This window comes from Triturus cristatus, chromosome 8 (genome assembly GCF_964204655.1).
Source record: "Triturus cristatus chromosome 8, aTriCri1.1, whole genome shotgun sequence".
NCBI lineage: Eukaryota > Metazoa > Chordata > Amphibia > Caudata > Salamandridae > Triturus > Triturus cristatus.
This window is the reverse complement of record NC_140591.1, coordinates 19607185-19632324: the sequence shown is the minus strand read 5'-3', so window position 1 is coordinate 19632324 and position 25140 is coordinate 19607185. Positions and strand designations below refer to the sequence as shown.

The following is a 25140-nucleotide window of genomic DNA, read 5'->3' as shown; positions in this document are numbered from 1 at the left end:
AGGGCTCTCTGGGATGTATCAGGAATGTCTGCATGCCAGAGCCCAGGGCTCTCTGGGATGTATCAGGAATGTACGATGCCAGAGCCCAGGGCGCTCTGGGATGTATCAGGAATGTCTGTATGCCAGAGCCCAGGGCTCTCTGGGATGTATCAGGAATGTCTGCATGCCAGAGCCCAGGGCTCTCTGGGATGTATCAGGAATGTCTGTATGCCAGAGCCCAGGGCTCTCTGGGATGTATCAGGAATGTCTGCATGCCAGAGCCCAGGGCTCTCTGGGATGTATCAGGAATGTACGATGCCAGAGCCCAGGGCTCTCTGGGATGTATCAGGAATGTCTGTATGCCAGAGCCCAGGGTTCTCTGGGATGTATCAGGAATGTACGATGCCAGAGCCCAGGGATCTCTGGGATGTATCAGGAATGTACGATGCCAGAGCCCAGGGTTCTCTGGGATGTATCAGGAATGTCTGCATGCCAGAGCCCAGGGCTCTCTGGGATGTATCAGGAATGTCTACATGCCAGAGCCCAGGGCTCTCTGGGATGTATCAGCAATGTCTGCATGCCAGAGCCCAGGGCTCTCTGGGATGTATCAGGAATGTACGATGCCAGAGCCCAGGGCTCTCTGGGATGTATCAGGAATGTCTGCATGCCAGAGCCCAGGGCTCTCTGGGATGTATCAGGAATGTCTGCATGCCAGAGCCCAGGGCTCTCTGGGATGTATCAGGAATGTCTGCATGCCAGAGCCCAGGGCTCTCTGGGATGTATCAGGAATGTCTGCATGCCAGAGCCCAGGGCTCTCTGGGATGTATCAGGAATGTACGATGCCAGAGCCCAGGGCTCTCTGGGATGTATCAGGAATGTCTGCATGCCAGAGCCCAGGGCTCTCTGGGATGTATCAGGAATGTCTGCATGCCAGAGCCCAGGGCTCTCTGGGATGTATCAGGAATGTCTGCATGCCTGAGCCCAGGGCTCTCTGGGATGTATCAGGAATGTCTGCATGCCAGAGCCCAGGGCTCTCTGGGATGTATCAGGAATGTACGATGCCAGAGCCCAGGGCTCTCTGGGATGTATCAGGAATGTCTGCATGCCAGAGCCCAGGGCTCTCTGGGATGTATCGGGTATGTACAATGCCAGAGCCCAGGGCTCTCTGGGATGTATCAGGAATGTACGATGCCAGAGCCCAGGGCTCTCTGGGATGTATCAGGAATGTCTGCATGCCAGAGCCCAGGGCCCTCTGGGATGTATCGGGTATGTCTGTATGCCAGAGCCCAGGGCTCTCTGGGATGTATCAGGAATGTCTGCATGCCAGAGCCCAGGGCTCTCTGGGATGTTTCAGGAATGTACGATGCCAGAGCCCAGGGCCCTCTGGGATGTATCAGGAATGTACGATGCCAGAGCCCAGGGCTCTCTGGGATGTATCAGGAATGTCTGCAAGCCAGAGCCCAGGGCTCTCTGGGATGTATCAGGAATGTCTGCATGCCAGAGCCCAGGGCTCTCTGGGATGTATCAGGAATGTCTGCATGCCAGAGCCCAGGGCTCTCTGGGATGTATCAGGAATGTACGATGCCAGAGCCCAGGGCTCTCTGGGATGTATCAGGAATGTACGATGCCAGAGCCCAGGGCTCTCTGGGATGTATCAGGAATGTACGATGCCAGAGCCCAGGGTTCTCTGGGATGTATCAGGAATGTCTGCATGCCAGAGCCCAGGGCTCTCTGGGATGTATCAGGAATGTCTGCATGCCAGAGCCCAGGGCTCTCTGGGATGTATCAGGAATGTACGATGCCAGAGCCCAGGGCTCTCTGGGATGTATCAGGAATGTACGATGCCAGAGCCCAGGGCTCTCTGGGATGTATCAGGAATGTCTGCATGCCAGAGCCCAGGGCTCTCTGGGATGTATCAGGAATGTACGATGCCAGAGCCCAGGGTTCTCTGGGATGTATCAGGAATGTCTGTCTGCCAGAGCCCAGGGCTCTCTGGGATGTATCAGGAATGTACGATGTCAGAGCCCAGGGCTCTCTGGGATGTATCAGGAATGTACGATGCCAGAGCCCAGGGCTCTCTGGGATATATCAGGAATGTCTGTATGCCAGAGCCCAGGGTTCTCTGGGATGTATCAGGAATGTACGATGCCAGAGCCCAGGGCTCTCTGGGATGTATCAGGAATGTACGATGCCAGAGCCCAGGACTCTCTGGGATGTATCAGGAATGTACGATGCCAGAGCCCAGGGTTCTCTGGGATGTATCAGGAATGTCTGCATGCCAGAGCCCAGGGCTCTCTGGGATGTATCAGGAATGTCTGCATGCCAGAGCCCAGGGCTCTCTGGGATGTATCAGGAATGTCTGCATGCCAGAGCCCAGGGCTCTCTGGGATGTATCAGGAATGTACGATGCCAGAGCCCAGGGCTCTCTGGGATGTATCAGGAATGTCTGTATGCCAGAGCCCAGGGCTCTCTGGGATGTATCAGGAATGTCTGCATGCCAGAGCCCAGGGCTCTCTGGGATGTATCAGGAATGTCTGTATGCCAGAGCCCAGGGCTCTCTGGGATGTATCAGGAATGTCTGCATGCCAGAGCCCAGGGCTGTCTGGGATGTATCAGGAATGTACGATGCCAGAGCCCAGGGCTCTCTGGGATGTATCAGGAATGTCTGTATGCCAGAGACCAGGACTGGGATGTATCAGGAATGTACGATGCCAGAGCCCAGGGCTCTCTGGGATGTATCAGGAATGTACGATGCCAGAGCCCAGGGATCTCTGGGATGTATCAGGAATGTACGATGCCAGAGCCCAGGGTTCTCTGGGATGTATCAGGAATGTCTGCATGCCAGAGCCCAGGGCTCTCTGGGATGTATCAGGAATGTCTACATGCCAGAGCCCAGGGCTCTCTGGGATGTATCAGCAATGTCTGCATGCCAGAGCCCAGGGCTCTCTGGGATGTATCAGGAATGTACGATGCCAGAGCCCAGGGCTCTCTGGGATGTATCAGGAATGTCTGCATGCCAGAGCCCAGGGCTCTCTGGGATGTATCAGGAATGTCTGCATGCCAGAGCCCAGGGCTCTCTGGGATGTATCAGGAATGTCTGCATGCCAGAGCCCAGGGCTCTCTGGGATGTATCAGGAATGTCTGCATGCCAGAGCCCAGGGCTCTCTGGGATGTATCAGGAATGTACGATGCCAGAGCCCAGGGCTCTCTGGGATGTATCAGGAATGTACGATGCCAGAGCCCAGGGCTCTCTGGGATGTATCAGGAATGTCTGCATGCCAGAGCCCAGGGCTCTCTGGGATGTATCAGGAATGTCTGCATGCCAGAGCCCAGGGCTCTCTGGGATGTATCAGGAATGTCTGCATGCCTGAGCCCAGGGCTCTCTGGGATGTATCAGGAATGTCTGCATGCCAGAGCCCAGGGCTCTCTGGGATGTATCAGGAATGTACGATGCCAGAGCCCAGGGCTCTCTGGGATGTATCAGGAATGTCTGCATGCCAGAGCCCAGGGCTCTCTGGGATGTATCGGGTATGTACGATGCCAGAGCCCAGGGCTCTCTGGGATGTATCAGGAATGTACGATGCCAGAGCCCAGGGCTCTCTGGGATGTATCAGGAATGTCTGCATGCCAGAGCCCAGGGCCCTCTGGGATGTATCGGGTATGTCTGTATGCCAGAGCCCAGGGCTCTCTGGGATGTTTCAGGAATGTACGATGCCAGAGCCCAGGGCCCTCTGGGATGTATCAGGAATGTACGATGCCAGAGCCCAGGGCTCTCTGGGATGTATCAGGAATGTCTGCATGCCAGAGCCCAGGGCTCTCTGGGATGTATCAGGAATGTCTGCATGCCAGAGCCCAGGGCTCTCTGGGATGTATCAGGAATGTCTGCATGCCAGAGCCCAGGGCTCTCTGGGATGTATCAGGAATGTACGATGCCAGAGCCCAGGGCTCTCTGGGATGTATCAGGAATGTACGATGCCAGAGCCCAGGGCTCTCTGGGATGTATCAGGAATGTACGATGCCAGAGCCCAGGGTTCTCTGGGATGTATCAGGAATGTCTGCATGCCAGAGCCCAGGGCTCTCTGGGATGTATCAGGAATGTCTGCATGCCAGAGCCCAGGGCTCTCTGGGATGTATCAGGAATGTACGATGCCAGAGCCCAGGGCTCTCTGGGATGTATCAGGAATGTACGATGCCAGAGCCCAGGGCTCTCTGGGATGTATCAGGATTGTCTGCATGCCAGAGCCCAGGGCTCTCTGGGATGTATCAGGAATGTCTGCATGCCAGAGCCCAGGGCTCTCTGGGATGCATCATGTACGTGTAAAGGGGCAGAACACCTTCCTTTCATCTCATTCCATCCAGAACCAAATACAGACACTTTCTTCAGAGACACATCGGGGTTTCCTCGTGCCTGGCTCCGGTGAACAGCCTGCAGGAGTCGCTTGTAGGTTTCTGCGAGTTTTATTCCCAAATGTCTTGGAGAGTCGAAATCACACAACTCCTCTGTGCACATTCTAAGGATCAGCTGACCCTAGGACCTCTACCGCATTCCATTCCATCTGCTTAATTCCACATTCTATATTACATCACTACAAATCTACATTGAGGCATAGATAGACTTCAAAGGTAACAAGCATTGGCATGGCCAATAGGTCTCGCCTTTGGGACCTTATATGTGTTTAGTTATCCACCACAATATCCTTGCTGCAAAAACATCAACTGTTGCATGGCTGAACACTTATAAGGTCCCAAAGGCGAGACCTACTGGCTATGCCAATTCTTGTCCTCAATAGACTTTGATCTAAAGTGAGAGAAGACAACAAACACACAAGGGGCAAAGAATGAGCGAGAGAAAGACGGAAAAACAATGACAAAGGGTGAAAACAGGGTTGAAAAAGAACCTGCCAGAGTGAGCAAAGGAGGCAGGGAGAAGCTGGTGTTGGATGAAAGAGGTACGAAGTTGAATCAAGACCACACATCGTTGGCATTCTGCACCCCAATCTTAAATAACACGGGCTACGGGCTTCAGAACAAAACTTTGGGCCCTGGGGATTATTCTTTTACAAATTAAGCACTGTAGTGCCCGGGCGTGCCCTGTGCATGCTTGGCAGATGCAAACGAAGTGAATCTATTGGCTGTGGTCTACAATGACTGAGGGAGACGAGTAGCTGTAGCCGTCTGTGCGGTTATGTGGCAGAGAATGGCACGAACATGGTTATGCGCATCTCCCTGAACTCAACCAGAAGTGGTGGACCGCGTTGACCAATGTCAGATACCAGAGGGCCTTAAATCCTTGAAGCTTAGTAATGAGACCAGCGAACTGATCTGCCAAGAGGCCCACTAGGTACAGATCAGGGTCCAGTGAGTGTGCGAGCGCTGTGTGTCTTGTGTATCTTGGTAAAAGAGACTTCATATCCTGGAGGGGAAACAGCCTTTACCACGAAGGCTTTTCTACGCGTTACGTTTACAACGGTACACTTACCTCGTAAACGTCTTCACAACGCGTATTGCTTCCACGACCGTCTTTACCACGCAAGCAACGTCATCACGGAACGTCTTCTTCCTCATCCGAAAAAATGCGTAAGTCCTTTTTTAGTGTCGGCGAAGACGTGAGAAAAAGGCAAAAAAAGAAGAAAGGGGGCTTGGGGTGTCTCCCCCCCAAAAAAGAAAAAGCGGGGTAAAGGAAAAATCGAGGTAAATGCAATGCGTAGAAAAAACATTCCGTTGTAACGCATGCGTGGTAAAGGCATGCGTTGCAACGGAATGCGTAGTAACGACATATATTCATCCTGGAGCCAGTCTCCCAGTGTCCACGTCGTCTCCGAGAGTCAGTGTGTCTTATCTAGGGAGACTCACTGTCCTCTGCACATACCAGGCACATTGCGACATCTTGGCAGGGATAAACCAATGTCATTTACCTATCTAACTTGACAGTATTCATTAATTTACCTTGAAAGGATTACTATGTCCTCCCAAAATTCATAACAATTACGTGGATGGTAAATACACAGGTACAAATCTTGGAACAGGGGGCTCAGCCCACTGCGCTATATTACCAGGTAGTCTATTTCAAAGATAGTTCTAGGTCAATAACTCTTTTAGTTTGGGATGATGTCCAACGCCATCCACCAAGTCCATGCTGACCCAAGAGCCAACTGGACAAGAGTGCGCCAGGGCCCTGCCAGGCATTTTACAAAACCAGACCAGCCCCAGCTCTCAACTTTATAAGGCATGGCATCATGACACAGAGCACAGCAGGGTTGTAGCCCATGACACATAGTCCGCGTAGACACTGGATACCGGTGAGTGCTGGTCCTCAGACACTGGGCACAGCTGTGTGCTGTCCCTCACGGGCACTTGACTGGCACGCACAGAACAGCATAGAAACTGGGTTAAGTAGGACAAAGGACCTCAGATACTTGCACAGGACGGTAGAGACCGTTCTGGACTCTGGACAATGGAGAAAGTAGGGGGAACAAAAAGCAAGATTCTGCCAAATCCCTGGGAAGGGATGTGGGGTGGGGAGGAAGTGAAAGGTGGAGAGGGAAAGGGAGACGGTCACTCTACAGCCCGGGGCTGTCTGTCGCACCTTTCTTACTTTCACTTCTTGCCTGTCAGGCCTCCACACCTCTCCGTCGCCCATGTTTCTCTGTTCGCCCCGCCTCCTTATCTTCACCTACAGACCTTTCAGCCAATAGTGTGCGTGGATGAGAAGCTACCAATATAACCTAAAGCGTTCCCATGTTGCTTTGCACTAGCGGCCCCACAACACAGCTGGCATTCGACACTCTCCCACTGTTTTTCCAGAGGCGCGAGACCCATATACTTTGCCAGTGACTGCTTGTAAATCACACTGCGGCTCAACGCGTCGTAAATTATTAAAGAATGTTGCCCTCGAGTGACGGCAAACTTTCTATTATGGTATTTATGTAATGTCGTTTTTTTTCCTTATTTGCTTTTAAATGCACGGAAGATTGACCAATTCATCATGCCAACGCGGAGGCAGCTTTCCGGCCCCTCTGCGAGTCATGCAAAAACAACAGTTGATGGACAGAATGCAGAATAATGTCATACATTCACCCCAGTACAGAGATCTGGGCCTAAATCCATCGTTTTTTTGCTCACCATGCCATTCCAGTTTGGACCCAGCCATATGCAAATCAGTCTTGACCCTGTGCCCAATTGGAACAGTCCAGCCCTAACTGCCAGGCCAGGTCCTCTCTGGACTGGAAACACGCATTCTAGGACCGGTTTCGGGGTTTCACCCCTCTTCAGCCAGGATAGCTTGATTCCAGTGGCATGGAGAGCACGGGACTCACGTCTGAGCAAACCCGTCCCACTCGGGGTGACAAATGCAAAAACAACAGTTGATGGACAGAATGCAGAACAATGTCATACATTCACCCCAGTACAGAGATCTGGGCCTAAATCCATCGTTTTTTTGCTCACCATGCCATTCCAGTTTGGACCCAGCCATATGCAAATCAGTCTTGACCCTGTGCCCAATTGGAACAGTCCAGCCCTAACTGCCAGGCCAGGTCCTCTCTGGACTGGAAACACGCATTCTAGGACCGGTTTCGGGGTTTCACCCCTCTTCAGCCAGGATAGCTTGATTCCAGTGGCATGGAGAGCACGGGACTCACGTCTGAGCAAACCCGTCCCACTCGGGGTGACAAATGCAAAAACAACAGTTGATGGACAGAATGCAGAACAATGTCATACATTCACCCCAGTACAGAGATCTGGGCCTAAATCCATCGTTTTTTTGCTCACCATGCCATTCCAGTTTGAATCCAGCCATATGCAAATCAGTCTTGACCCTGTGCCTCATGGGAACAGTCCAGCCCGAACTGCCAAGCCAGGTCCTCCCTGGACTGGAAACAAGCATCCTAGGACCGGTTTCGGGGTATCACCCCTCTTCAGCCAGGATAGCTTGATTCCAGTGCCATGGAGAGCACGGGACTCACGTCTGAGCATACCCGTCCCACTCGGGGTGACAAATGCAAAAACAACAGAGTCTCACAAATGGACACACCCTCTTGCTTATGAGAAGAAAATCCCACATCAGGATATTGCCTCTGATTTGTCAAAATAAAATCTCAGAAACCTGGACATTGCCTTTGATTTGTCAGAGTAAAATCCCAGAAACCTGGACACTGTCTCTGATTTGTCAGAGTAAAATGCCAGAAACCTGGACATGGCCTCTGATTTGTCAGAGTAAAATCCCACACCAGAACATTGCCTCTGATTTGTCAGAATACATCCCCAGAAACCTGGACATTGTCTCTGATTTGTCAGAGTAAAATCCCAGAAACCTGGACATTGCCACTGATTTGTCAGAGTAAAATCCCACACCAGAACATTGCCTCTGATTTGTCAGAATAAATCCCCAGAAACCTGAACATTGTCTCTGATTTTCCAGACTAAAATCCCAGAAACCTGGACATTGCCTCTGATTTGTCAGAGTAAAACCCCAGAAACCTGAACATTGTCTCTGATTTGTCGGAGTAAAACCCCAGAAACCTGGACATTGCCTCTGATTTGTCAGAGTAAAATCCCAGAAACCTGAACATTGTCTCTGATTTTCCAGACTAAAATCCCAGAAACCTGAACATTGTCTCTGATTTGTCGGAGTAAAATCCCCGAAACCTGGACATTGACTCTGATTTGTCAGAGTAAAATCCCACACCAGAACATTGCCTCTGATTTGTCAGAATACATCCCCAGAAACCTGGACATTGTCTCTGATTTGTCAGAGTAAAATCCCAGAAGCCTGGACATTGCCTCTGATTTGTCAGAGTAAAATTCCCAAAACTTGGACATTGCCTCTGATTTGTCAGAGTAAAATCCCAGAAACCTGGACATTGCCTCTGATTTGTCAAAGAAAAAATCCCAGAAACCTGGACATTGCCTCTGATTTGTCAGAGTAAAATCCCCGAAACCTGGACATTGCCTCTGATTTGTCAGAGTAAAATGCCACACCAGAACATTGCCTCTGATTTGTCAGAATACATCCCCAGAAACCTGGACATTGTCTCTGATTTGTCAGAGTAAAATCCCAGAAACCTGGACATTGCCTCTGATTTATCAGAGTAAAATCCCATGTAGGAAGGTGGAATCTGAGTATATGGTTGCCCCCAACTTTTTGTCTGGTATTTGAATGGTTTTTGACTAGTCTGGCTGGGATCCTGCTATCCAGGACCCCAGCCTATCTGCTTCCTCCCTAAAACTGATGTGAGTACCCTAGGTACCTTCCAATTGGATACTGAGGACACCCTATCAGGGCCTTGTAGATGGTACCCTAGGTACCCAGGGCATGGGTCCATCAGAGGCCTACCAGGGGCTGCAGCACTTATTGTGCCACCCCTGGGACAGCCATACCAAATGACACCACCAGACCACTACTGTAGTCTGGGTAAGGCGGTGCTTGCACTCCTTACAGGAATATAGGTATCCTGTATCCCACTTAATACAACACATATATCCTCATAGGTCACCCCTAAAGCAGGCCTCACTAATCCTACAAGGCAGGGTGCTGAGATATGTGTGAGGGGGGACCCCTACCTGAGTAGGGCCCCTCTGCAACCTTCGTAAAATCATTGCTGGGTTGTTTGTAGTGTAGCCATAACATATACTCTTAACCGCATTATAAGTATATCGCGATAGCGCGATAACTTGAGAATGCCTACACAGAACCATATCGTGTTTGGTGTCAAACATGTAGGAATCATACCCCCAATCCAGCCATGGGACTGAGGGCATGATTCCCCCCTGCTAGAGGGGCGATATGGGAAAAGCGGCAGATTTTAGACACCAATTTAAAAGTGCACGCGTAGTACAAAATGGATGCTACCCGCCACCCACACGACTCTGGCTGCCTGTTGCTGGGCAGAGCTCCAGCCACGGCAGCTGGACAATAGGGATCTTGTTGCAGGGAAGTGCTCCCACATCCCCAGACAGACTATGTGGATTGGAACTGGGTGGGTGCACCATAGGATGCCTTTCAGAGTTGCACGTAGGCTTCCCCAGTGCCTACATTATGCATACACCGCCTGGAACCGGTTCAGGGGCATCCTGTCCCCTGCCCTGGCGGGAAACACACAAAGAGAGGGTGTAGCCACCCTTTCCCGCCTGACCTCTCATTGGTGGGGTCTGATCTGGACACTCCCCTAATCTTTGGATAAAGGTGAATACAGGGTCCCCTGAGCCTCAGATTATTCTTGAACTTCACAGACTTGAACTTCGACTTGCTGCCTCACAGCTGACTGAAGAAATCTCCCTTGGGGTAAAGGAGTTACACCCCTGCTTGGCAGGCACCTGAAACAATGCAAGTGACCCGGTTGGAACCTCGCTGCTCCTACGGACATCGATGACTCTTTCCTACCTTGAGGTGGGTTTCCAAGCATCCCAGAGGCCAGTGAGTGTCCACAGCAAAGCTCAGCACCGTGGACCCCGTGGGTACCGAGATCCCCAATACCCCAGGAGACCGGCCACCTCTTGCACAGCACCCGACCCCGACTAGTGGGGAAGTTGTGCTTTGGCCCATTATTGAGCCAACCTCGCAGTATCATGTGTGCCAAAGATCGACGCCCTAACCTGCTCCGGCAACCCGTGGGCGCATCTTTACGCACGCCAAATTGCTGCCTCCCGCGGTCCCTTATCTCTTTACTTGTGGGCCCTAGCGGAGGTCAATCTTCGATTCCATGAGTTCCCCTGGTTGCCTCAGGCCTGCTCTTCACTCTCCTTGCTGGAGACCTCGCTCAGAGCGCGTGGGTCTGCACCAGTAGCAGTCTTGTGTTTCTTGTGTGTTGCGGTTGCCAAGGCTTAGTGGATCCACCCGGACACTAACACCGCAGCGACCCTCATCCTTCGTGGGGCAGTCGTCCTCCAGAAACTGGCCTTCCTTGACGCCTCCTGGACCCCGTGGCTGACGATCCAAGCTACACCTCATCCACCTGGAAGCTCCCGACATTGAAGGGCTCCTTCTCTTGAGCCTCCTGGTCACTGTGCCGCGACCCAGACTCTGTCCCCTCTGCTTTCAGGTTCTTCTCTACAAGATCTACATTTTCATTCTTCACGACAAAGACGACGCTTCTAGCTAGCAGCAGTTCTTCACATTTTGCCATTGAAAATCAGCCCGCGACCCGACATCGAAAACGACCTATGCACCCGGCTTCCCTGGGGCAGGTAACAGTGGTACCTCGGTACTCTGGTGGGTCTGGGCTCTTCAAAAGCTTAACTCTAAAGTATTGAACTTGAACTCCTGCTAGAAGTGTTTTTAAACTTGTAAAATTCAACCATGACATTTTCCATAGGCTTTAATAGTGATCCAGACAGTAGCTTTAGCCACTGCACGCGTCTCCCGTGGGTCCCCTTCCTCACTACCTTGGGTGGTTTCACAAGGGGCCAGCGACCCTAAATGCCCTAGGCATTGACTGTAGAATTGTCGTGGTTCTTATACCACTTTTTTGATATATGGTTTGGTCCCCCCCTGGGGCCCTGTGATTCCAGCGCTATTTATTGTAACTATCAATGCTTGTTTGAATTGTATCTTCACCTCTAGCCTCATAAAGAGACTAGTGGGGTTATTCCTAGAATAAATACATATATTTTATATAGATACCTGTGTGGACTACTCTTTCATTTGGTTATTCAAGAGGTTATCTATGGTAAAACAATAAGCTTAACACTCCTTCAAGACTTAGCCTGAAGGCTGCTCTCCACAGCTACCACTAGGATAGCTTTCTTTAAAGGTTGTCTTTAACCTATCACCATAAGAGTCGAATTGGACTGGTGCAAGGTGTCCCCTAGAACTAGTGGACAGCATATGCCAGGCCAACTTCTCACACCCCAGAAACCTGAACATTGTCTCTGATTTGTCGGAGTAAAATCCCAGAAACCTGGACATTGTCTCTGATTTGTCAGAGTAAAATCCCATAAATAGATACACCCTCTTGCTTATGAGAAGAAAATCCCACACCAGGACATTGCCTCTGATTTGTCAGAGTAAAATCCCCGGAACTTGGACATTGCCTCTGACTTGTCAGAGTAAAATCCCAGAAACCTGGACATTGCCTCTGATTTGGCAGAGTAAACTCCCAGAAACATGGACATTGTCTCTGATTTGCACATTTGTAGAGTTCACTCTCTCCTGAGCCTCTGGGTTCTGCTGACAGACGACAGATGTCCATTGATACTCAGGCCAGTGGCACTCATGCTATTCACCTCTGAAGAGGCAAGGATGAGGGCCCAGTGGGATTCAATCCCATGAATTCTTTTTTTATATATGTTCTTTTATAATATTCGAACAAAATCACTTCATATTGTTTTTTTATATGGCCCTATTGCAATGATTTTAATTAGTTGTGCAATAATCTATCTGTCTGTCTGTCTGTCTGTCTGTCTGTCTGTCTGTCTGTCTGTCTGTCTGTCTGTCTGTCTGTCTGTCTGTCTGTCTGTCTATCTATCTATCTATCTATCTATCTATCTATCTATCTATCTATCTATCTATCTATCTATCTATCTATCTATCTATCTATCTATCTATATATCTATCTATCTATCTATCTATCTATCTAACCCATGACTAACCCATGACCGTGGTGTCAGCCAGAGGCCCCTGCAGCGCGTGCATTAGCCCACTGAGACACCAAACCTGAGCAGTTTGTACACAGACGTCCTCTCTTCACTGTTGTAGCTTGGTGCAGACATATGCTCAAATGAGCAGATACATCTGCAAGGCCAGACAGACCCCAGATTCCACACCTCATGGCACATGAGTCCGTTGTAGGAGAGTAGGGTCTGCTATCCTATGGTCACCCCAAATTTTTGCTTTTTGCTTCACTGGTTTTTTACATATTGAGGCTGTGGGCCTGCTAATCCGACCCCCAGCCTGCTGTTCTCTCTAACTAAATTGACACTATGCACTTTAGGTGCATAACCAATTGGAATTGGATCACCCTGTGAGCCCCTGTACCAGTGTACACTAGGTACCCAGGGCATTGGTGTATCTAAGGCCTGCCAGGGGCTGAAGCATGTATTATGCCACCCCTGGCTTGGCCTAAGAAATTTGACACAACTGGCTGATCACTCAGCTGGGGTAAGTTGGTGTAACCACCTCTTACTTAGGTGTAGTATACCTATACCTAACCTTAAATGGGACACCTGGTAACCTATAAGTCACTCCTATGGCAGGCCTTGACAATCCTGAAGGCAGAGTGCTTGGTTCCATGTGAGATGGTGCTCTGGCATGAGCTGAGCCTGTCTGCAGTGGTCGGAACAACTTCCTTCTACCGTTTCCAGATATCGTCATACCATATACTCTTAAGTGCATTATGAACCTCGCGGTTAAATGCTATCTTTGGTTTGGCCTTATCAAAACATGTCGAGTAAGGTGTCATACGAATTGGAATACTAACCCCTCGCCAATTCTGGCGACGGGGTTAGCATTCCACCCTTCTAGAGGGACACGACATGTACAGTACCTGAAACCCGGGTAAAATCAGACATAGCCTCAGCTCCAAAAAATGAATGCTGCCACCACAGACACAAGTCTGCCCTCCTGCTGCTGGGAGTCCTTCCAGCTTGGGAGACGTGGACAAAGGGTTTCCTGCCAAGGGAGGTGCGAGCACCACCCCAGACAGGATTTTGTGTATTGGTCAGGTAGGGCTTGAAAGAAACCAGACATGCCTGAGGCTCACAAGGAGCCTCGGTGCATATGCCAGTTCAATCCGATCCTGGGGCACACCAGCCCCGGACCTGGGGCGAGCTGGACAAAGGATTGGGGGTGTAACCACCCCCCTTCCTGGTCCCACCCTTAGGGAGGGACCTAGCAGGTAGTCCGGGCCCTAGAATCCGCTTAAAGGTAGGAGCTGTGTCCTAAGACTTCAGACATCCTGGAATCAACTTAACCACAAGAAGAAGACGGGAACTTCGACGCTCTGCTGCACAGAGGACTGAAGGAAATCTCCCCTATGGTCAGGGAGTGACCATCTTGCTAACGCAAGCACCAACCAGCTATTCGACGTCTGCTTTGCCGCCGCCTCCTGCCGGAGCCCGAGCCCAGAGCCCAACAAGACCTGTACCTCCAGACCTCTCACCGCCCGATCCACAGTCCCTGCAAAGAAGGAACCGGTGGAGGCACCGAGACACGTGGAGCCAGCCATCTTGAAAGACCGACGACAAGCTGCAAGCGCAACGACAGAGGCTCCCTCCAAGTTGTACTTTGGGTCCTGAGAAGCCCAACCACCGAGCAGCATCTGCACCAAAGGTGAGCCCTCCAGCATCTCCACGATCTGCGTGGGGCCCCTCTGCACTTTGCAATTCGACGCGCCTGCCCGGTCCCTGGCCCGTTGGCTAGTGGCCATTTTGGTGACGAACTTTGAAATCAACGACGCTGGTCTGGTTGCTCCAGACTGGCCCTAGCTGCTCTCCAAAAGAGCAGCCCCTCTGACCTTGCTGGTCAGAACAATCAGCTTTCCTCTCTTTACACAACTCCTGCCTTTGCCAAGGCTTGTTTGCTTCTTTCGAGTCGCCGACACCGCCGACAGCGAGAGCCTGCGTGGGACAGCTCGTGACTCGACTCCTGGACGTCGTCGACCTTCAGAGACCACGTGGCTGCGGAGACAAGCTACACCTAACCACCTGTTTGCACCCGACATCGCCTGGTACCTTCCTGGTGCCACGCCGGTCACTGGCTAGTGACTGTGAACACTGTCCCCTCTGCTTTCATGTCTTCTACAACTCCGATCCACCCTTGGATCCACCGCATCTCTTCTGGACCGACCGCCTGCAGCATCTTTGTCATCAGGCTCCATTGAATCGATAGAAGAAACCCGACGCACTTCGAGACCTATGCACCCGCTTCCTGTGGGTGAGGTAAAGCTGGCACTCCGGTGCCCAAGTGTAGAGAAACATCTCTAGTGTCTGTGTTTTGAATCTTTAGATCGTAGTCCATCCAGAAGACCCTTTCTGCAGTAACGTTTAAACTTTTACGCACCCATTGAAAACCTATGGGAGCACGCGTGTAACTTTCCTCACTGCACACGCGACCCGTGGACCTCCTGGTCACTAACTGAAGTTAGTTCCTTGTAGGCCCAGCGATTCTAGAGGCCCTAGGCCTTTTCCCTTTCCTGTTCGTGGTACTTATACCACTATTTTAGGATATGGTTTGAGTGGCCACCAGAGCCCATCCATATAAAGTGCAACTTCTGTATATTATAACGTTGTCTTGTTTAACGATTTGTGCTCCTGTGCTCATAGATAGTCTAGGGGATACTTTGAGAAATAAATACATATATATTTTGAATATATATCTGTGTGGTGTCCTTTCATTGGTATAAAAGGGGGTTGCAATTGGTAAAACAGCCTGCTTAACACGCTTTAACGAGTTTAGCCTCAAAGACTGCTTAGCCTACGCTACCACTAGGGCAGCTAGTCCGAAAAGTTTGACTTACAACCACACCATAAGGGTTGCTTGGCATGGTACAAGGTGGTCACTTTAGCTAGTGAACATCATATACCAGGCCAACTTCTCACATTGGTGGCAGCGGTGGGATTTGAGCTTGCTGTGTTTTACCATTGTAATCTCTTGGTTACCAATTGAAAGATCACATAGGTACCTGTAGGTACATATAAAACAAGATAGATATACTTAAGTTCTACTGAACTTAGTTGTTGTAGAGCAAAGGGAGTAGCACACCCTGACTACAACTACTAGATAGGTTTAGTAGGAAAACCCAAGTGTAGGTAGATTGCAACACATCCACCCACACTTAAGAGCAATGGTTGGGGCAGAGGGGTCAAATGTACCCATCTCTGTTGAGAGTGACCCCCAGAGGGCACCATCCATCTTTGCTACCCTAAACCAAAATGAGCTCAGGCAGTTGGCAAATATCAGGGGCCTTAAACAGCCCAAGAACCCTACCTCTGCTGAACTCAGAGAGCTTTTACAAGCTGATGAAGATCAGAAAGCTCTCAAGAAAGCCTCCCAGTTAGGCCCCTTAGGGACTGGAACAGGAGGCCCCCCTTCTGAAGATGCAACTGAGGTACCCCTTTCCAATAATCACCCCTTAGATGAGATTCATACTACAGAGGGGCTAGTTCTCCCTTCATCCCTAGTGGGGATGAAGGGAGAACTAGCCCAGTGCCAAGTGTTATACGTGGCCCAGCTAACCTAAGGCTATTGGGGACTGACAATGGGATCATCCCATTGGATCTCCCCAGTGGACTTCACCAGGGGCTTGGGAGGCAAAGGAATCACTCAGGTGAATCTAATGCTTCTCATGCCTCTAGAGGCTTTCAAGGTCACTCCAGAAGGAGGATGACCACCCCTCAGAGGAGGGAGCATGAGGCCAGAATGCAGGAAGCTCAGCTGAAAATCAGGAGACAGGAGCTATAAGTAGCTCTGATGGAAGAGAAACTGAGTAAGGCTAGGCAACCTAAAGAGAGTGGGTCTATACCCACTGGTGGCAGCATTGTCCCTAAGGACAAAGATAGGGTCTTTGACAATAGGAACCTGTCCAAGGTTGTGCCCCCCTACAAAAGTGGGGATGACATCCACAAATGGATGACTGCTCTTGAGAGAGCCTGCAAAGTGCAGCAGGTTCCTGAAGACCAGTGGGCGGCAATCTTATGGCTCTCCTTTGAAGGTAGAGGCAGAGATAGACTCCTCACTGTTAGAGAGGAGGATGTCAGAAACTACAGAGCCCTGAAGAGTGTCCTAGTTGATGGGTTAGGCTTAACCACTGAACAGTACAGGTTAATGTTCAGAGACACCCAGAAGACACAGACTCAGGACTGGTCTGAATACATTGAATGTGCCACTAAGGCTTTGGAAGGTTGGTTGCTGGGAAGTAAGGTATCTGATTATACAGGATTGTACAATTTGATGATGAGAGAACAGATTTTAAATAACTGTCAGAACCAGCAACTGCATCAACACTTGGTTGACTCAGATCTGATCTCTCTCCGAGAATTGGGAAAGAAGGCAGACAAATGGGTCAGAACCAGGGTTAAGCAAAAGAACCAGGGCCAAGGGGGTGATCAGAATAAAACATACCAAAAGGGTGGAGATCAGAAATCTTAAGACCAGAAGTCTTCAACAGGGCCCTAAACTAGTACTAACGAGGGTGGGTCCCAGCCTAAAGGGAAGAAGAAAGAAGGTCCAAAGAAACCCTGGTGCAAATCTTGCAAGAATACAACTCACTGGACTAGTGATTGTAAGAAGGGTGGAGCCCCCAACACTGTTGCCCCTAAGGCACCTGCTCCCAGTACTACTGTTAGCAGTGCTGGTCCCCAGACAAAGGGTGTAGTGGGAATCACTATGGGAACTGAAGGAGATTCTGACTTAGACAGAACCCTGACACAGGCAGTCTTGATCTGTGATGGGGACATGGATTTGTCCCTGACTGTGAGCCCCAGTAACCTGGGCAAGTACAGACAGACTCCTTTAATAAATGAAAAAGTGGCTCAAGCCTACAGGGACACATGTGCCAGTGTCACTATGGTGACACCAGGCTTTGTGGACCCTGGACAGTACATACCAGGTGAGAATTACCTGGTGACCAATGCCAGCAATGCCACTACTTCACATAGTGTGGCAGTTGTTAACTTCTCATGGGGAGGGGTAACTGGCCTCAAAAGGGTTGTGGTTAGTGCAGACCTCCCAGTAGAATGTTTGTTGGGCAATGACCTAGAGAGTTCTCTATGGTCAGAAGTGGAGTACAGGACACATGCAGAGATGTTAGGTATATCACCACATGTCCTTGCTGTGACCAGGTCACAGGCCAAAAAGTGCCTTACTGAGCCACAGGTCTTGGATCCTGGAACAATGGACCAAGCACCTACCAAGAAGAAGAACAGGAGGGTTAAGGCTGTGCCTTCCCCCCTGCCTCCAAGTGATGATCAGCCTTCCCAGGAAGATGATCTAGAGGACCCTGAAGGAACTGTCCCTGAAGAGCTTGAACCTGATCAGGTTGAGTTTCTGGGGACAGGGGGACCTTCCAGAGCTGACTCGGGGCAGGCTCAGTTATCCTGTCCATCTCTTGAACCCCTCAGACAGCTGGCTGCTGCTGAGGCTGCTGGGAATGCTCAAGGTACCCATAAAGTGTATTGGGATGATGGGCTCCTTTATTCAGAGGCTAGAGACCCAAAACCTGGTGCAACCAGGAGGTTGGTTATACCTCTGCAATTTAGGGGCTTCCTTCTTACCTTGGCCCATGATATTCCTCTAGCAGGACACTTAGGCCAGAACAAGACTTGGGACAGGCTTGTCCCTCACTTTCACTGGCCTCACATGAATGAAGATACCAAGGAGTTTTGTCACTCCTGTGTGACCTGCCAAGCCAGTGGCAAATCAGGTGGCACAACAAAGGCCCCCCTAATACCACTACCTGTGGTGGGGGTCCCCTTTGAAAGAGTGGGAATAGATATAGTGGGTCCCATGGATCCTCCCACTGCATCTGGGCACAGATTTATACTGGTGGTAGTGGATCATGCCACCAGGTATCCAGAGGCAATTCCCCTTAGGACCACTACAGCTCCTGTTGTGGCCAGGGCCCTGCTGGGAGTATTCTCCAGAGTGGGGTTTCCTAAGGAGGTGGTTTCTGACAGAGGTACCAACTTCATGTCAGGATACTTGACAGCTATGTGGAAGGAATGTGGTGTCAACTACAAGTTCACCACTCCTTATCACCCACAATGCAATGGGCTTGTTGAGAGATTCAACAAGACCCTAAAGGGTATGATCAAAGGATTACCTGAAAAGCTCAGGCGAAGATGGGACATCCTTCTACCCTGCCTTCTGTTTGCTTACAGAGAGGTCCCACAAAAAGGAGTTGGCTACAGCCCCTTTGAATTGTTGTTTGGGCACCCTGTAAGAGGCCCACTGTGTTTAGTGAAGGAAGGATGGGAGTTACCTCTCAAAAAGCCTAAACAAGACATAGTGGACTATGTACTTGGTCTCCGCTCCAGGATGGCTGGGTATATGGAGAAGGCATCCAAAAACCTTGAGGCAAGCCAGGCCTTACAGAAAGCTTGGCATGACCAAAAGGCTGTCTTGGTTGAGTTTCAGCCAGGACAGAAGGTATGGGGGTTGGAGCCAGTGGCCCCAGCAGCACTCCAAGACAAATGGTCTGGACCCCATACAATCCTGGAAAAGAAGGGAGAGGTTACCTACTTGGTGGACCTAGGAACTGCCAGGAGTCCCCACAGGGTACTCCATGTTAACAGGTTAAAAGCATATGTTGACAGGGCAGACATGGGCTTGCTCATGGCTACAGATGAGGGACAGGAGGAAGAGAGTGACCCTCTCCCAGACTTGTTGTCTCAGAACCCTGAAGATGGCTCAGTTGAAGGAGTGACCCTTGGAGGCAACCTCACTGACCATCAGCAGATTGAATGTAGACAGGTTCTACAATCATTTCAACATATGTTCTCACTGATACCTAGTCAAACTGACTGGTGTACCCATGTGGTGGACACTGGTGACAGTCTGCCTGTGAAGAACAAACTTTACAGACAACCTGAACACGTCAGGGACTGTATAAAGGCTGAGGTACACAAAATGCTGGAACTGGGTGTCATTGAACCCTCAGAGAGCCCCTGGGCTAGCCCAGTGGTTCTGGTCCCCAAACCTCACACCAAAGATGGCAAGAGAGAGATGAGGTTCTGTGTGGATTACAGAGGACTCAATGCTGTCACTAGGACAGATGCACATCCTATTCCAAGGGCAGATGAGCTCATAGATAAACTGGCTTCTGCTAAGTTTTTGAGCACATTTGATTTGACAGCTGGCTATTGGCAAATCAGGTTAGCTGAGGAGTCCAAGGCCAAAACAGCATTCTCAACCCCAGGTGGGCACTATCAATTTTTGGTGATGCCCTTTGGTCTGAAGAATGCACCTGCCACCTTCCAAAGGTTGGTGAATCAAGTCCTTACTGGGTTGGATGACTTTTGTGCAGCATATCTCGATGATATTGCTGTCTTTAGCTCCACCTGGGAGGATCACCTTATCCACCTGAAGAAGGTACTTGAGGCTCTGCAAAAGGCAGGCCTCACTATCAAGGCTACTAAGTGCCAGATAGGGCAGAGTAAGGTTGTGTATTTGGGCCACCTTGTAGGTGGAGGCCAAGTTCAACCACTGGAGAGTAAGATACAATCCATCAAGGACTGGTCTCCTCCAACCACCCAGACTCAAGTTCGAGCTTTCTTGGGCTTGACTGGGTACTACAGGAAGTTTGTTAAGAACTATGGGTCCATTGTGACTCCTCTTAATGATCTGACATCCAAGAAGATGCCCAAAAAGGTTCAGTAGACAGTAAGCTGTCAAAAGGCATTTGATGACCTGAAGAAGGCCATGTGCTCTGCACCTATCCTGAAAAGTCCTGACAACTCCAAAGAGTTTATTGTCCAAACAGATGCTTCTGAGTTGGGTGTGGGAGCTGTGCTGTCACAACTTAATGTAGATGGTCAAGACCAACCCATTGCTTTTATTAGCAGAAGGTTGACCCCCAGAGAGAAGAATTGGTCAGCTATTGAGAGGGAGGCCTTTGCTGTGGTGTGGGCCCTGAAGAAGCTGAGGCCATACTTGTTTGGCACTCACTTCAAGATTCAGACCGACCATAAGCCCCTCTTGTGGCTAAATCAGATGAAGGGTGAAAACCCCAAACTGCTTAGGTGGTCCATTTCCCTACAGGGGATGGACTTTACAGTGGAGCACCGGCCAGGTACAGACCATGGGAATGCAGATGGTCTCTACAGGTACTTCCACTTAGGACATGAAGACGAGACTGGTCAAGGCTAGTTTAATGTCCCTGCGTTTGGGGGGGGTTGTGTAGGAGAGTAGGGTCTGCTATCCTATGGTCACCCCAAATGTTTGCTTTTTGCTTCACTGGTTTTTGACATATTGAGGCTGTGGGCCTGCTAATCAGACCCCCAGCCTGCTGTTCTCTCTAACTAAATTGACACTATGCACCCTAGGTGCATAACCAATTGGAAATGGATCACCCTGTGAGCCCCTGTACCAGTGTACACTAGGTACCCAGGGCATTGGTGTATCTAAGGCCTGCCAGGGGCTGAAGCATGTATTATGCCACCCCTGGCTTGGCCTAACAAATTTGACACAACTGGCTGATCACTCAGGTGGGGTAAGTTGGTGTAACCACCTCTTACTTAGGTGTAGTATACCTATACCTAACCTTAAATGGGACACCTGGTAACCTATAAGTCACTCCTATGGCAGGCCTTGACAATCCTGAAGGCAGAGTGCTTGGTTCCATGTGAGATGGTGCTCTGGCATGAGCTGAGCCTGTCTGCAGTGGTCGGAACAACTTCCTTCTACCGTTTCCAGATATCGTCATACCATATACTCTTAAGCACATTATGAACCTCGCGGTTAAATGCTATCTTTGGTTTGGCTTTATCAAAACATGTCGAGTAAGGTGTCATACGAATTGGAATACTAACCCCTCGCCAATTCTGGCGACGGGGTTAGCATTCCACCCTTCTAGAGGGACACGACATGTACAGTACCTGAAACCCGGGTAAAATCAGACATAGCCTCAGCTCCACAAAATGGATGCTGCCACCACAGACACAAGTCTGCCCTCCTGCTGCTGGGAGTCCTTCCAGCTTGGGAGACGTGGACAAAGGGTTTCCTGCCAAGGGAGGTGCAAGCACCACCCCAGACAGGATTTTGTGTATTGGTCAGGTAGGGCTTGAAAGAAACCAGACATGCCTGAGGCTCACAAGGAGCCTCGGTGCAAATACCAGTTCAATCCGGTCCTGGGGCACACCAGCCCCGGACCTGGGGCGAGCTGGTCAAAGGATTGGGGGTGTAAACTCCCCCCTTCCTGGTCCCACCCTTAGGGAGGGACCTAGCAGATAGTCCGGCCCCTAGAATCCGCTTAAAGGTAGGAGCTGTGTCCTAAGACTTCAGACATCCTGGAATCAACTTAACCACAAGAAGAAGACAAGAACTTCGACGCTCTGCTACACAGAGGACTGAAGGAAATCTCCCCTATGGTCAGGGAGTGACCATCTTGCTAACGCAAGCACCAACCAGCTATTCGACGTCTGCTTTGCCGCCGCCTCCCGCCGGAGCCCGAGCCCAGAGCCCAACAAGACCTGGACCTCCAGACCTCTCACCGCCCGATCCACAGTCCCTGCAAAGAAGGAACCCGTGGAGGCACCGAGACACGTGGAGCCAGCCATCTTGGAAGACCGACGACAAGCTGCAAGCGCAACGACAGAGGCTCCCTCCTAGTTGTGCTTTGGGTCCTGAGAAGCCCAACCACCGAGCAGCATCTGCACCAAAGGTGAGCCCTCCAGCATCTCCACGATCTGCATGGGGCCCCTCTGCACTTTGCAACTTGACGCACCTGCCCGGTCCCTGGCCTGTTGGCTAGTGGCCATTTTGGCGACGAACTTTGAAATCAACGACACTGGTCTGGTTGCTCCAGACTGGCCCTAGCTGCTCTCCAAAAGAGCAGCCCCTCTGACCTTGCTGGTCAGAACAATCAGCTTTCCTCTCTTTCCACGACTCCTGCCTTTGCCAAGGCTTGTTTGCTTCTTTTGAGTCGCTGACACCGCCGACAGCGAGAGCCTGCATGGGACAGCTCGTGACTCGACTCCTGGACGTCGTCGATTTTCAGGGACCACGTGGCTGCGGAGACAAGCTACACCTAACCACCTGTTTGCACCTGACATCGCCTGGTACCTTCCTGGTGCCACGCCGGTCACTGGCTAGTGACTGTGAACACTGTCCCCTCTGCTTTCAGGTCTTCTACAACTCCGATCCACCCTTGGATCCACCGCATCTCTTCTGGACCGACCGCCTGCAGCATCTTTGTCATCAGGCTCCATTGAATCGATAGAAGAAACCCGACGCACTTCGAGACCTATGCACCGGCTTCCTGTGGGTGAGGTAAAGCTGGCACTCCGGTGCCCAAGTGTAGAGAAACATCTCTAGTGTCTGTGTTTTGAATCTTAAGATCGTAGTCCATCCAGAAGACCCTTTCTGCAGTAACTTTTAAACTTTTACGCACCCATTGAAAACCTATGGGAGCACGCGTGTAACTTTCCTCACTGCACACGCGACCTGTGGACCTCCTGGTCACTAACTGAAGTTAGTTCCTTGTAGGCCCAGCGATTCTAGAGGCCCTAGGCCTTTTCCCTTTCCTGTTCGTGGTACTTATACCACTATTTTAGTATATGGTTTGAGTGGCCACCAGGGCCCATCCATATAAAGTGCAACTTTTGTATATTATAACGTTGTCTTGTTTAACGATTTGTGCTCCTGTCCTCATAAAGAGTCTAGGGGATACTTTGAGAAATAAATACATATATATTTTGAATATATATCTGTGTGGTGTCCTTTCATTGGTATAAAGGGGGGTTGCAATTGGTAAAACAGCCTGCTTAACACGCTTTAACGAGTTTAGCCTCAAAGACTGCTTAGCCTACGCTACCACTAGGGCAGCTAGTCCGAAAAGGTTGACTTACAACCACACCATAAGGGTTGCTTGGCATGGTACAAGGTGGTCACTTTAACTAGTGAACATCATATACCAGGCCAACTTCTCACATCCGTGTTCTATTTATCAGCTGTGGAGCCAGAGGACCTGAATTAAATGCACGGCTCCCCCAGTGACCCGCATGGTGTGATCCTGGGCAAATGGCTTTATCAGTCTTAAGCAAATGGCTTGATCCACTTTACTCCTCTGATGGGTTCTCTTCCCTCTCCGAGTTTACAGCAGCGACACATGGCCTAGCAGCCAGCACTAGGCACTATATGAAAACCTCAGCACCTTTTTCACTCACCTGTAATCCTCGTCCATGTTGTATCCGGCGTCACTCAGCTCTGACAAGGACATGAAGGGGGGAACCCCCCTGCTCGACTCCCACTTCGCCCACTCAAAGAGTCCAGGCTCCAGGCAGATGGGGACTGTCGTGTGGATTTTGAGACCTGCAGAGAAGTAAATTAGACAGTACATTTTTATGATAAAACTATTTTGCCTTCGATCATCCCAAGAAGGTACATTATATAGGTTACACGAAAAACGTATGATTTCCCTTTTTTTACATAGCGCTGTGTGCACTAAAGATGACTTCAGGGAAGTATTGCTAACATCACAAGGATGAAAAGCCGATGCAGCTTATTGCTACAGAGTACACATGTATGTGATATTTATACAGTGCAAACCTACCCAAAACGCACTGCAGAGCTTGTAGATGGTAAACGTACTGAGATGTAGTGTCCTTTAAAGAGGTGCCTTTTGAACTCTTTCCTGAATTGGGCATCATTGGAAGGCCTGTGCGGAACTTGACAAGTTTCGCTCGGCGGATTCCGTGAAGTTACCTATAAACTCCGCAAGATTCCATGGAGTTCTGCGAGTTGTGGAGTTTTAGTACGTTGTGCTGCTCGCGCTGTTTTATATTTCTGGAAGCTTGTCCTGCGCTGTAAAATCAGCATGAACTGCACCACGCAGCCTGTCAGAAGCGCTGCTTCCTTCTGCACTTAGAGTAGATTTTCTAATCGGGCGGCAGCTTCCTCAATGCGAGTGGAAGTGACCTTCTGCAACCACCTGCATTGAGAAAATCTTGCCGGGAGATGGTCTAGCGCTCGCTCACCAACTTAATGCACTCCAAGCTTAGCGTGGAGTGGACAAAATTCTCTGAACTCCACTGGAGGAGCAGAGTTTACCGCCTACCCCATATCTTTGGGGGCCTGATAGGTGAACGCATGTAATTCCAGATCCTGGGTGTATAAATGGAAAGGACTGTTGTCTTGTTTTTTTACTTTTTTTACACTTCTTCATCTGCAGTCTGATGGTGTCCTGGTTAATGGTATGCTGAGAGCCACCAGGGATGGTGAGCTTGTCTGCAAGATACGTGTGGGTGCTGCTTGTGATGGCTTTGTAAATCAAGGTCTGGTGTAGGTTACTTTAAGAGTGAGATCTTCTTGGAAGAAGCCTTGAGGGATGCATTGATGACGGAGAGTATGGGTAGGACTACTTCCCCGGACAGAGCTTTAATAAAGGACGAGGCTAAGACATCATCTTCCAGTGGCTTTGAGGGGGGATGCATGAGTATGTAGGTGAGATCTGCAAGAGATAGGGCTTTGCCTTTGAGCAATGACCAGTGCGGGATTTTATGAGGAGTGAG

General features: G+C 50.2%; 1 protein-coding gene across 1 annotated transcript in view; it reads right to left on the bottom strand.

Moving 5' to 3' along the window:
* UBASH3A (ubiquitin associated and SH3 domain containing A) overlaps positions 1-25140 on the bottom strand; it is a 234285-nt gene that overhangs the window by 53196 nt on the left and 155949 nt on the right. Inside the window, exon 11 of the mRNA XM_085620748.1 lies at positions 23797-23941. Coding sequence (XP_085476874.1) covers positions 23797-23941 — 145 coding nt within the window. The remainder of the gene's footprint in view (positions 1-23796; positions 23942-25140) is intronic.